This window comes from Rhea americana, unplaced genomic scaffold, assembly GCF_003343005.1.
Source record: "Rhea americana isolate MKP2758 unplaced genomic scaffold, rheAme1 scaffold_35, whole genome shotgun sequence".
NCBI lineage: Eukaryota > Metazoa > Chordata > Aves > Rheiformes > Rheidae > Rhea > Rhea americana.
Window position 1 is genome coordinate 4484872 of NW_028186479.1, and position 13625 is coordinate 4498496.

At 39.8% G+C, this 13625-nt stretch overlaps 2 protein-coding genes across 2 annotated transcripts in view; both read left to right on the forward strand.

Moving 5' to 3' along the window:
- The first annotated feature begins 335 nt into the window (after positions 1-335).
- Positions 336-2713, forward strand: LOC146591999 (uncharacterized). The gene is given in 3 exon segments (XM_085311744.1): positions 336-374; positions 1551-2181; positions 2673-2713. Coding segments are annotated over 3 exon segments (711 nt in total).
- A 1174-nt stretch (positions 2714-3887) lies between these two features.
- Positions 3888-13625, forward strand: part of LOC146592000 (collagen alpha-4(VI) chain-like) — a 64655-nt gene continuing 54917 nt past the window's right edge. Inside the window, exons 1-2 of the mRNA XM_085311848.1 lie at positions 3888-4006; positions 12172-12257. Coding sequence (XP_085167974.1) covers positions 3957-4006; positions 12172-12257 — 136 coding nt within the window. The 5' untranslated portion in view covers positions 3888-3956. The remainder of the gene's footprint in view (positions 4007-12171; positions 12258-13625) is intronic.

Genomic DNA, 13625 nt, shown 5'->3' on the forward strand with positions numbered 1-13625 from the left:
CGTAAGCAAACAAACTCAATCCTTGGTACTACCATGATACTATGTGTTTTTTGCAAGCTATGTCCAAAGTTAGGGCCACAGCTGATAATAGAGAAGAGCAACAGAAGCAAATACATGTCCTGCTCCATAAGGACTTTCTGATTTTGGAAAAGTGCTTCTCATGCCAAGGAGCTCTTTTGACCTCCTTTACTCCATTCTAACAAATCCTAACAGCAGCAGGCAAACCCGTCTTGCTATGAAATCTATACATATCAATACATTCACGTTACAGATCACAATCCCAAAGTATCATGGGATCTCCCTTCTCCCTTCTTTTAATAAGGCTATCCAACAAAATGGTCAGCAGCRTGAAAGTGAGCTTGTTATGGAACAGAGTGAGTTATTGCTAGGTAGGAATTCATTCAATGAAGTTAACTCCTCAACTTCACAGCTCCATGTACAGCCTTTGATTTTTCAAATTCCCTCTCCCATCTGGGATGAAAGGTAAAATGCAACATTCCACCTGACTTTTCTGAGGAAAACAATCAGGAGAAAAGTCTAAAGCCATGCTGCTGTATACAGTAATATTCCTACTTTAATGACAAGCATGAAGTAGTCTCACTAACTTCATACACCTAAAGGGAAACTTTAATTAACTTCAACTGGGAGTAGCCAATTAAACTAAGATCTGATAATTAATAACTGTATTTACAGAGCATGAGAAATGGAAGCCTGTCAAGTTGTCAAAATAGTCAGCAAGGGTGTTAGATCTGATAACAATATTCTGGTTAGACCTTGTTTTCCAGCTAGTTGGATTTTCAGGTATTCTTATTTTATTATGTAATAAACTTTAGCTTTCTGGGKAAAAATAGACTGGAGATTTCCCCAAACCAAAATAGATAAAAAAAAAAATCAGATATTTTATTGTCTGAGTCGTACGGAAATTTTCTTTTTGAAACCTGGCAGGCAGCATGGACAGGTGCACTCCTCTGCCTGAGTTATCTCTTCCTTAAGGAGCAGAGAGGACATTGCTTTTTGGGAAGTGCAGGCTGATCATGTTGAAGTAGGGGGAAGACAAGTAAATAGGAAAGACTTTTAAAAGGTACTGAGAACTCGAGTCCTGATCCTAAGGGAATATAAATATGTGCTTAATACATTCAACTCATTGATTTCAGGAGGGACCATGTAGATATGCCTCAGATGAGGCATCATAATTAGCTGGGCTGTCTGTTAGACTCTCTGCATTTGGAGGGTTCATGACCTRTATACATGACCTATAATTTTAATTTTGGGGTAGGTAAGAGCTCTTTGAGGATGTGGGATATTAGGGTTCATAGTTTTAATCATGTTAACCTATACTCCTTGCTGTTTATGCTATTTAAGCCAGCAGGGAAAATATAGATATAATGAATAAGATTTCAATGGAACAGTTAAATTCCATTCTGTAAAATACAAAAATTCCTTTCTAACATAATCCGTTTAATGACTCTCCCTCTGTTTCCTAGAAAACCACAGACACACTGGCACAGCTACTGAGCTGTGCAAGTCACTTGCTCAATGTGCAGAATTAGGGGGCAAGACTAGCAAGAATCAACCTCAACTTATTCATCAATGACATGGATGAAGGGACAAAGTGACCCCTCAGCAAGTTTGCTGATGATACCAAACTGGGAGGAGTGGCTGATACCCCAGAAGTCTGTGCTGCCATTCAGAGAGACCTAGACAGGCTGGAGAGATGGCTGGAGAGAAACCTCCTGAGGTTCAACAACGGCAGGTGCACAGTCCTGCACCTAGGGAGGAATAACCCTAGGCACTGGTACAAGCTGTGGGCTGACCTTCTGGAGAGCAGCTCTGCAGAGAAGGACCTGGGAGTGCTGGTGGATGACAAATTGACAGTGAGCCAGCAATGTGCCCTTGAGGCCAGGAAGGCCAATGATATCCTGGGGTGCATTGGGAAGAGTGTTGSCAGCAGGTCGAGRGAAGTGATCCTGCCTCTCTGCTCAGTCCTGGTGAAGCCACAACTGAAGTATTGTGTCCAGTCCTGGTCTCCTCAGTACCAGAGAGACRTGGAGCTACTGGAGAGAGTCCAGCATAGGGCTATGAAGATGATCAGAGGGCTGGAGCATCTGCCCTATGAGGAACGGCTGCGAGAGCTGGGCCTSYTYAGCCTGGGGAGGAGAAGCCTGAGGGGGGATCTTATCAGTGTGTATAAGTAYCTGAAGGGAGGGTGTCAAGGGGATGGGGACAAACTCTTTTCAGTTGTCCYGTGTGACAGGACAAGAGGCAATGGGCAAAAATTGAACCACAGGAAGTTCGGCCTGAATATGAGGGGGAATTTCTTCACTGTGAGGGTGACAGAGCACTGGAGCAGGTTGCCCAGAGAGGTTGTGGAGTCTCCTTCTCTGAAGATATTCAAGGCCCGCCTGGACATAGCACTTTCTAACATGCTGTAGGTGACCCTGCTTGAACAGAGGGRTTGGACGAGATGATCTCCAGAGGTCCCTTCCAACCTTGCTGACTCTATGATTCTATGAATTAGCAATGTACTCTTGTGGCCARGAAGGCCAATGGTATCCTTAGGTGCATTAGGAAGAGTGTTGCCAGCAGGTCGAGGGAGGTGATCTTCTCCCTCTACTCAGCCCTGGTGAGGTCACATCTGGAGTACTATGTCCAATTCTGGACTTCCTCCCTAGTACAAGAGAGACATGGAGCTACTGGAGAGAGTCTGGCATAGGACTGCARAGATAATGAGAGGACTGGAGCCTCTCTTATGAGGAAAGGCTGCAAAAACTGGCCCAGATTAGCCTTGAGTAGAGAAGACTGAGGGGGGATCTTATCAATGTCTACAAATACCTTAAGGGAGCGTGTCAAGAGGATGAGGCTAGAGTCTTCTCRGTGGTGCCAGGTGACAGGACAAGACGCAATGAGCAGAAACTGAAACACGGGAAGTTCCATCTGAACAYGAGGAAAAACTTCTGTCCTGTGAGAGTGATGGAGCACTGGAACAGGCTGCCCAGAGAGGTTGTGGAGATTCTGTGAATATTTAATACTTGCAGAAAAATAACATGCTAATCTTTAAATTCTATTGAGAAAAGGAAAAAGAAAACAAACATATAAAAGCTGTACCAAATACTGAAATAGAGAATCATTATGACCATCTCTCTATTCCTCGAATCAAGTCAGCAAGTAAACCTTAATCCCACTAGCTGGCAAAAAGACGCCAAGTCTAACAGCAAATGAAAATGATTTTTAATGTCAGTCGGTTTCTTCAGTTAGGTTCAGGTGCAGACACTTTGAGGAGAAAGGAGAATCCCATCSTCATGGCCACATCCTATCCAGCAGGGGCCTTTTGTCTTTTTGGACAAAAGCATCTTCTGAATTGCCTGTAAACTCATGATGGTTACACTGAGCTCCAAAGACAGGTAAATCACCCACTCGGAAGAGTTTCTTTTTCCTTAGGACTGCTGCTTGAGTCAGTGGCTGGCCGTGTGGCTGTACCTGGGATCGTTAGGGAGCTATGCTTTCCGCTGAGAAACCTGGAGTGGGTGAAGCTGCAAGTCTCTTGCTGAGACGTTTGAGTGCTAACAAGAAAGAGGCTGTAGAAAAAAAAATGCCTGTAAAAAGGAGAAATAAAGGATAAAAGATTTCCTCATTTACATGGAGAGCTGCCATATGGAAAATCTTTTAGTTAATTTTTGTAACYGTACTTATCCTTCTGGTATTGGTATGTTTCAGTGGCAAAAGTTCAATACATGAACGTTATGAGGAGGGTGGTGAGGTCAGGGGCGGAACAGATTTCTCCTGATTTTACTGTTTTGGTAAAACAGGAAAGTCACACAGGAGGAATCCAGACTTTAAATTTGCTTTAGGAGGAGGAAAGGGTGGAAAAAAAGAGATAACTAACTTGGATATGTGGGCTGAAGTTGTCTGTCTGTTGTGCTCTAGGGCTCAGGCTTTTCCAAATGACTTCCTGAGGAATGAAATCGGCATATAAAGTTGAAGAAATCCAACCGGAGTGCTTCAATAGGTAGGAGAAAGCTACATAATCACATTCATTTACACCGKCAGAAACAGAATTTGAAGTTGTCACAAGAACTCTTTTCTTAGTTTATACACAATCAGGAGAGGTAAAATGTGCCCACAGGAGGATTGCGCAGGGCGATGCTACGGATTGTATGCATGCAACATGGTTCTAAATTATAGGTGAAAGACAGATGTTGCTTCAAAACCTGCATGCTTTTGATAGTGTGCTTAAGACGTATATTAACATTTGACTTTGCATTTCCCTCTGGCAGCAAATGTCTTTCTTTCACATGTATAAAGCACCGAAGCAACTGAAGGTAAAATTGGGACATTAGTCATTTAAAAAAAAGAGAAACAAAGTGTAATTGCAAGCAGTCCTTGTGAAGCATTTAAAGAATATAGGAATTCTGTTGATCTGTTTCTTCCTTTGAGATTTGTTGTATACATATTAATGTGTCTCTGGGAACAAACAAGGAAAAATGCTGGCAGTAACATGGGCTGTAGAACTGTTTTCTAAGGGCTTTTAATAATCATCATACTGCAATCTCATAGAATATCATTAAAGTAGACTTAGATTTTTGAAAATTAGTGTCTTAGCATACATAGCATTTGTGTGTGTGTGTATACATTTATATACATATAATTTGTATAAATAACTGTATTTATGCATATTTAGATAGCCTATGATAGAACATTGTTTATTCTTCGTTATGTTCAGGTATTTTTTGGAAGTAGCAGACTGTTAGCTTAGTAGGCAGAACTGGTAATGCTGTATGATACTGCATATCTTTTCTGAGTGGATTAMTTAGAATTTTACCACCATATATATGAGACGTAGGACATGAATTTTCCTTGAAATTATTTATTTCATTTAAATTTAGGAAATAAGAATCCAGGTAGGAAGCGTAGTTTTCTTTGCTTACGCTGCATGTAATGCATGATTGCCTATCCCTGTGGTTTCGTGAAGATAAGGTAAAATAGATGGTGTAAGTAGAGAAACTAGTCTACATATGTTTTAAAATTGCAGTGTACCTGTTTAAATTATTTAAAGAAGCAGCCTGAAGCAGACTGGTGTCACTTGGGGCTCTTGAYGGGAGAAAATAAATAGCCAGTTAGAAACGTGTTCCCATCTGCATCCACTGTTTAGGAGCAGTGGGAGATGTGTTGCAGGTGTATGTTATCTGGTCCTAAAAGCAGGGGACATTYTGAGCCATGAGGTTGGAAGAACCTGAAGTAGACGAATAGGGACTACATTAGGCAGCACAGAAGTAGTTGTATAGTTCAACAGTCACTGTTTGCTGTGTATGGAATAACGGTGAGAACTAGACTCCTGTACAAAATTTGAACGTGTACGCTACTGAGGAATGTCTAGCCGCTTGCTAAAACAGCAGCTGCATTTTGTATGTACGACTGAGCAGCCACATACACCCCTGAAGCATAATGGCATTGGTACTCTAGAGTTTTCCATACACTCATATTATTTTGCTCTGAAAATTTCCAACATTATAGCTACAGAGAAGCAAAGCCCACCAGAGTTTACTGCCACAAAGACTTAGTCAGCAGGTACTATGTGTAGATAATAGCTGTAAATCAGTCCATGCCTTTGTATTTCTATTTTAKTCTCCAGCAAATTTTCTTTGCTTCAGTTCTCCATGCATGGGACAGTCTTTAAAGTCTCTTGTGCTTTTCATTCTTTGAAATGTTCTGCATCACCACAAGAAATATTCTGTTATTTTAGTGGCAATGGTGAATTTGTATTACTGCTATTTATCAAGGCAGCACTTCTAAGCTTTTAAAAGCTGCTTTCATTTTCCAGAAATTGAGGCTTAATCACACCCCTTTAATTCCCGTAATGCCCATTACTCCTTTCTCCTCCTCCTGCCACACTGTTTGACTGAACAAATCACCATCAACTTTTTTTTTTTTTTTTTTTAACCATGAGTTTTGGGTGTATTTTAGCAAAGATTCAGTTAAGACATCCAGGTTTGTGCTATCCTCCTCTAGGTTTGCCTTCTCTCTCTGATCTAGCATATAGCTAATATATTTTGCATGACTTAAGTTGCTGACTTGAGTCATTCTTGCAAGTTAGCTGATTAAATGTTGCTGTCTGTGATGTTTATTCTCTAGTGGTGCTTCCTTGAGAGAAGATAACATATGTTCCTCTTACTAGGAGTATGTTACATTTGTGCAACATACTTAACATGGAACAAGAATAATCCAGTGTATGACCTTCAACTGCAGTATAAATTCTCAGGGGACCCTGAGTATATACTCTGACTGCTAATGTCTACATTATTGKATTTTCACTGTTACAGTTTATCTGCAACAACTACATGAAACTAGTCTAGGTGAGGGTCCAACTGCTATTCACAATAACTTGAATTGCTTTGGAAACTTACATGTAGACGGAAGAAAGGAACTCATGGTAGATTTTAATTTAGTTTTGAGGTCAAGTTTTCTTATGTTTCACTCATGCAGCTTTTTAGAGTAAACTTGGATTTTTCTAGGAGATTAAATTGACTTCTGCAACCTGCTTCTTTATTTGCCTCCTCTGTGAAGAATCATTGAGCATGACATTACTGAWAAGAAGGACATGAACCTGCCCCCTGCTCCTTACGTGAAATGGATTTTGTTGCTTGAAGGATGTTAGTGTGACTCCCAACACCACTGCATAGAGTGGGGAAATAGGGAGAAAGGATATTTACTTCCATAATTCAACACATAGTAATGATGACTTTGTTCAACACATTCTGAGAATAAGCATATCCTTACGATTTGTCATCTTTGCCCTGCTTCTGATTCTTGTGCTAGCTTGCAATTCAGATGTGTGTCGTGGTGAACCTTTAGGGCTATATAAAAGGATAGGTAAGAGCACTCGGCATTAATGTTGTTGAGACTCTACTTTGGCTGATTTAGGGGAAAGGGAAACCTCACCCCCAAGACATTTCAAAAAACCCTTTAAAAGCAAGAATGTGGCTTGATATAGTGCTACCTGGATATGATGTTTTGCTATTGTCTGAAGATAAAATATGACAGAATATTTTTCTTTTCATTGCTTTTTTGTAATTTATAAGATATAGGGTAATACTGAATACTGTTACCTTAGGAACTTGGAACTAAACATGTGCTAAGATTTTAGAGCAGCTGTAGCCTTTCCACTAAATTTTTCTTTGCAGAACCAAGATATAATGACTGTTATTAGTATCAGCATTTGGTCAACAATATGTTTCTTCACAGATACTTGGCTTGCTCTTTCAATAGGATATAAGCAATGTTTAGAATAGGATGAACAATCAAAATGGCTGTGCTCAAATGAGAAGAATTTACAAATGGTACATTCTTCACCAAAATGCAACCTTTGTCTCGGGAAACCTTTAAACCAATGTATGGGAAAGAAGAAGATCCCTCCATCTCTATGTTCTTTCCTTAGGCTGATGGCCACTGACGGAGACAAGAGATTGGGCAAGATGGACTTTTGTTCTGATTACTAGGACTTTTCATGCGGGTCAGTGGGGTAAATAGAAGTTCATCCAAGAAAATGACAGAAATAGAAAAGCAATTTGCATGCACATGTTGATAGACTGCCTCCACTCTCCCGCCCTCCAGCTCAGAGTTTGAAAATGTTTCCTTCTGGAAATTTGAAAAGATTAGTGTGTGAACTAACTTGTGCTGTAGCCATAGCTTGAATTTCCTCCCTCTCTTTAAAGATTCTGTCTGAGATCCTTCCCCAAGAAGAAGAATTGGCTATGTCTGAGACCCTGGTTGCTTCTGAGAAGGTTGCTGCTGGATTCTAATGAATGGAAGTTGTTGGGAGGATGGACTGGCTTATTCTTGCATGATTGCTTCTGTGTATCCTCACACACTCATTCCTCTCTGTTTCTARTGTATTTAGGCAGTGTTCATGCCAGCATAATTATTATGAATTAAACAATGTCAGAGACACCTGCTGGGGAGATTGTGTTTAACTCAACTCGGAAATGGAATTCCAGATGTTGTCCCACTCTCATCAGAGTACCAGAAGCCCTGAACCCTAAAAAAATGCTGAGCCAGCATCCTAGGTTTGCCTAAGTTGTACTCAGTGTCAAACCCAGGACTGGAATACAAGTGGTTCATCTGTCTTTTTGTTCTAATCCTAGTATCTGCCAGGAATCAACCAACAGGTTCAAATCACATACTGAGCCAGATCAGCATTTAGATTACTCTGTCTTACTGGTAGCTTCAACAGTGTTCTGTGTGAAATTCTGGTTATAGCAAGGTGGTAGAACATAAAGATAACCATGACCCCTCCAGCCCAATACATCTCTAACATAGGCTATATATTAAGAAAAGGATTCTTAGAGTAACTACAGTGGGAGGTCTTTTCTGTTACTGAGCTACTCAGTGGCAGTTGAAGATAATATCCAAGTTACTTCTGTTGTCATGTAAAATGTAAGACCTCTCTGTAAGATCTGGGGATTAAAATAAATACTCTCATAAGCATGTCAGCTCATTGCTAAGTAGCATTGAAAAAATAAACAATTGTTACTTTTTGCTAGGAAAGGAATATGTAGTGAATCAGAAACCACCATTATGCCACTGTGTAAGTTGCAGATGGAAGATGACTGCTTCATCTTCCTCAAAATCCTCAATTTTTAAAAGGTCAGTTTAGAATAGTTTAGCTGTGAAAGTGATTTCTACATTTAGGGTACATTCAAAGACCTTGTGGCCATTTCYGGGCAGGCTTACAATGAACAGAAGCTGCAAAAGCTACATCTTGACATCTGAGCTACTCCTCCTCTGCATAAATATTCCAGATTTTCTTTTTCCATTCTCTTTTTGAATTTTTTTCCTGTTTTATTTCCATTTGCCTCTTTTTTTTTTCTTTTCTTTTAATGTGGAATACTTTATAGCATTAGAAAAGCCAAAGGGACACATGAACAGAACCTTCTTGTGTGACTTGTATTGAGCTCAGCTTTGTGCAGCTGTTGTATTGGCAGGAGCAGAAATAAACTTTCTTTTTCTGAAGAAACCAAGTTTAACTGGTTTATTATAAGCTGTATTGTTTTTTTCTACTGATCTTTCTTCAGATCTGGCTGCTGTCATTAATTCTGAACYACTAATCTGCCATATCTCTGCTTACATTTTTCATAGATAATCAGCAGTGTATTCATTTRAATGCTACTGAAATGAAAAATAGAATATGACCTCCTATGAAAATATTCTTTACCTTTCTTTTTGTGCTATCCATGACATGTCTGTATGTGAGTTGTGGCATATGTTGTACTTTGCTGACTTTTGTTAATCTGCAGGTTAATGCTTTTCTTATTATTTTCCTCACTATGTAAAACTATACTAACACTAAAGCATTGTGTGCAGTGATAACYATTTTAACCCTGTTTTGTCTTCAGACCTACCCTCAATATAGAAAGTCATTTATCTAAAAATCTTAGCTTGCTTGGAGCCTCTTTGTTGACAGCATAGTGTTCCACCATCAATTGTAGTTCTTCATCAGTGTAGTTGTAGGGATAACCTTCACTTGGAGATGTTCTCAAAGTTTTACTATTATGTGCAATATGTAATAAGAGTACCTGCAAGTGACAGGCCAAAACTTCTTGCTCAATTTTATGTAAGATTATAAATTCATAATCCTGAGGTTTGGCTGGCTCTTAATGTCTATGCTGATCCTTCTCCATCATCCTTGTTGTATTTATTAACCAGTGGGCTGCAGCCTTTGCTTGATTTTGAGATGCTACRGTTTGGATCATGTCTTGTGACCTAACAGGTCAGGGTCAGTAAAACTTTGCAGGTGCTGATTTTGGATCAATAATACTTCTGCTCCTGCTGTGACTTTGCTCATTCCATCATGCCCAACTCCTCARACTTCCTCTCTTTTTATCTGCCTGAGTAGCGCTCAGGAAAGTGAATGGCTCTTCTTGAAGTTGGGGTGTCAGCTTCATGGTTCATTGCAGTCACCCTTGATGGGTTAAAAAAAAAAGAGGAAGGAAAGAAAAATAGAACATCTCCAACCAGCTCCTTAACAGCACTTGTGAGCATCAACTCCTTAAGAAATAATTTAAAAGTGACACCCTTTCTTGGAAGAAACTTCAGCATCCAGAACTCTGCACCATCCATTTTTACAAGATCTGTTTTTATCTTCTCAAACCACCAAGCAGCAACCAAATGGTATTCATAGTTTGTTGGAATGATCTCGGTCCTCCAGTTTCTTCYAGGCTGTGATAGGAAAAAGCTACGAATGAATTAAGCAGCCAGACAATGATTTGCCAGGGACTAGTTACAACTCTTTCGTTATTGGCTCCTGCACTTGTCTGCCCGTGCTTGAGGAGCAAGAAGTTTGTATTTCATAAATGTTATGGGGTTTAACCACATGTTATTGGGAAGCAGCAATATCTGTACTATATTAGAGTATCCTGCACTACCACTTTGATGGAACTGTAAACATGTAAAGACCCCTTGGCAAAAGTCTTTCATGTACCCCAGCTTTCATCTAGTGCAAGAGTGATGTATTGTAAGTCTGGGTAAAGAAATTTTAGTGGCAAAGCTGTACCCCTGAAAAAGTGATGAGGGGCTTGCATGGAATTTTGGGCATGTCATTAAAGTGCCTCAAATACGGCACACAGAAGGCTTTGGGACCATTGCTACTCCACTGTGGGAAGCCCCCAAGAAGGGAAGAAAGGGCTTCAAGCTGCTCTCTTTGTGCAGTTCCTTTATACAGCACCCCTCAGAGTGTAAGGGCTTTAGTGTATAAGATGGCCTGGGATCTGGGCTGTGGAGAAATCTAAGTGTCAGGGGAAAACGCTTCTTCCGTCTATCCCCATTGCTGAATTTTGCTTCACTCTCCTCAATGACTAGTTCCTCGGCCCTTCTCCCTAGCCTAGTTTTTGCAGAATCCCTGCTGCCAATAGCTGTGTTCTGGAGGCCTAAGGAAGAGATTACATGTAATGCTGAACAGCAGTACCTCTGATATGCACATCCACAGGAAAGAAGTAAAACATAGATAGCATCTGTATCAAGTTATTTTTTTTCCCCTGTAATGGGAAAGAAAACATYCTCAGATGCTCAACTATACAGGCTGGTAAGAGAAGGACTTGTCAGGCTGAAATGCAGCAATGGTATCTTTTACTCATCTATTTTAAATACTTCAGTAACTGAAGGTCATAGAATTAATAAGCACTACACTTGGTTTTCTTACCCTCCCTGCTAGACAGATCCAACCAGCCTGGTTCTTTGCTACTCATGTCACCACAGAGAAGCATTTGGCTGTTGTGTTTGTGGATTTTGTCAAGAGTATTTCCTTCCATCTGGTAACACTCTGTGCTTTGTGCTGTACAGCTCAGTTTTATTTGGGACAGACTGTAAGGGCAGAAATAGGGGAGAAGCAGCTGGAACTGGTCTGAAAGCAGAGAGAACATCAGCAGCTCAGAGAAAAACATTTGCAATATTTTCATGTCCATGTATTCTTGCATGTTCAGCCTCCAAGGCTCTGACTGATTAATCCTTTTTATTTGTTAAGCTCTGTAGTGTACTTACGTTCTACAATGTAAAAGTTTTTCAAAACTGTATTGTTCTCTAATGTTTAGAGTGCCTATGTTCAATATGTTGCTTAATTTTATACTTTCTTGCTGAGAGGGATTCTTTTTTCATTCCCTTTTCCATTAGCATGAGTTTGTGGCACTTTAATACAGCAAGTGTCTTCATGGTTGGCCAACAGGCATATTTTGCATCTATGCCTATTTTATATAGAGGCCATCACCAATGTTTTCTGTTAAATAGATGGGTTTATAAGGAGATTCCAGGCTAGAGGAGAATCTTAGAAGTGTAGCAACCATTAATCTCACATATTCAACAGCTTGCTTTCAGTTGAACTTGTGATCATGGTAAATGTAACTGTATGAACCAGTGAGAGCAGAACATGACTGTATGAGAGCAGAGCATTAACAGTTCTCTTTGGGTATATCCTGTACATCAGTATTAAACTGTAATGACTCCATRGTCAAAAACTTTGCTACACATTGAAGGAAGAAAATACAAATTTAAAGCACTATGTTAAATTGTATGTGACTAGAAAATATCAATGATTAAAATGCACTTACTGTTTTCCCCCACAAATAAAAAGTTCCTTCTGAGAAAGTTATGCTCTGAATTTCTCATTGGCTTTGTTTCTTTTTCTAGGGATATTCTCAACATGGAGGACTGGAAGCCACTTCTTATTCTTCTCTTTGCAATCGCCTGCTGCTGTACAGATGCACAGCAGACTGGTAATTGACTAAAGAAATGACTCTTTTTCACGTTAAAATCAATAGCAAAATTCCTTCTTTCCCACTTATTCCCAGTGCTAGAGAGATGTGAAAAACTGGTGATAGTTTATTCCTTGTGTAAGTAGGGATGCTGTGATATATTTTTAGGGAGTATATATTTAAACTAGAATAGGACAGGTGTCCTAACCAGTAAAATTAACTGGAACAGCTCATTAAAGTTTTTTGTTGCTCATGCATGCTGATCTACATTTTCAAAAACAATGAAAAACTCTTAAATTAAATACACACTTCATATTGTCCTCCAAAACTGTTGCCATCCAAATTAGATGTTATTTGCAAGACTGCCAAATGCAAGATATGTAACAGGGCTCACCATTTTCATTTTGATAGTCAGTTTTGGAGAATGTGCTTGAGGAAATAATCTGCCCAGTTGCAAAATATTTCCTGCATGTCTGTCAGTTTGGGGAAAATCATGACCATTTCACCCTTGTCCAGGTAGTGTTGTTTACTTTTGAGAGGTGTGGAAATGTGAGCCCAGTATTTACTACAAGCAAATGTGCTTAGTCTTCTTGTTTAAGACAGTGTRACTTTTTTCCCAAGCTAATAAATACTTTATTAATAATCTATGCTTGCAATGTAGGCTCAAAGTGCCGAAGTGACTCTTCCCTTGAGTTTACTTGACAGCAGCTCAACATTCTTACAGCTTTAGTTTMGTTACAGAAGTGTATAGAGCAATTACTGTATGCATTCACTGTAYGTGTGTGTACTAGCTCTTAGGAGAAGGCTGAATGTAGAGATTGTGCTGGTGTGAGTTCAGTCTCTCTCCTCTGCCTAAGAATGGAGTTGCAGATGAACGTAGTCTCACTCCCTCTGTATGATGAATGGAGGGAAAGGACAAACTAATGAATACCAAGAATTKACCAGGGTGGATAGAAGGATATTTTTTGTAAAAGGCTGATAGATCTTGGATTCTGAAAATCGAACAGGAGGCGAGATTACCTTTTTCAGGAAACAGGAAAGTTAAAGAGTGTTTCTTCAGTCTGCAGGGAAGCTTCCATGGCAGGCATCATCTCCTCAKAGATGAATCCTGGAGTGTAGGGACATAGAACTTCAAGATCATGCAAAACTTCTTGTACAAAATCATCARTGGCTTTGATACTGGGGAAGACAAAATCCGTGTCAGTATGATTCAGTACAGTGATGTGCCACACACCAAGTTCTTTTGGGACACTTACTGTAATAAGAAAGATATTTTATAGAAGATGCAGAAATTACAATATAAAAGGGGGGAGGGTGCAAAAACTGGCAATARTCTCCAGTTCATGCTAGAAAACCACTTTATAGCACATACTGGCAGCTGAAAGGAGG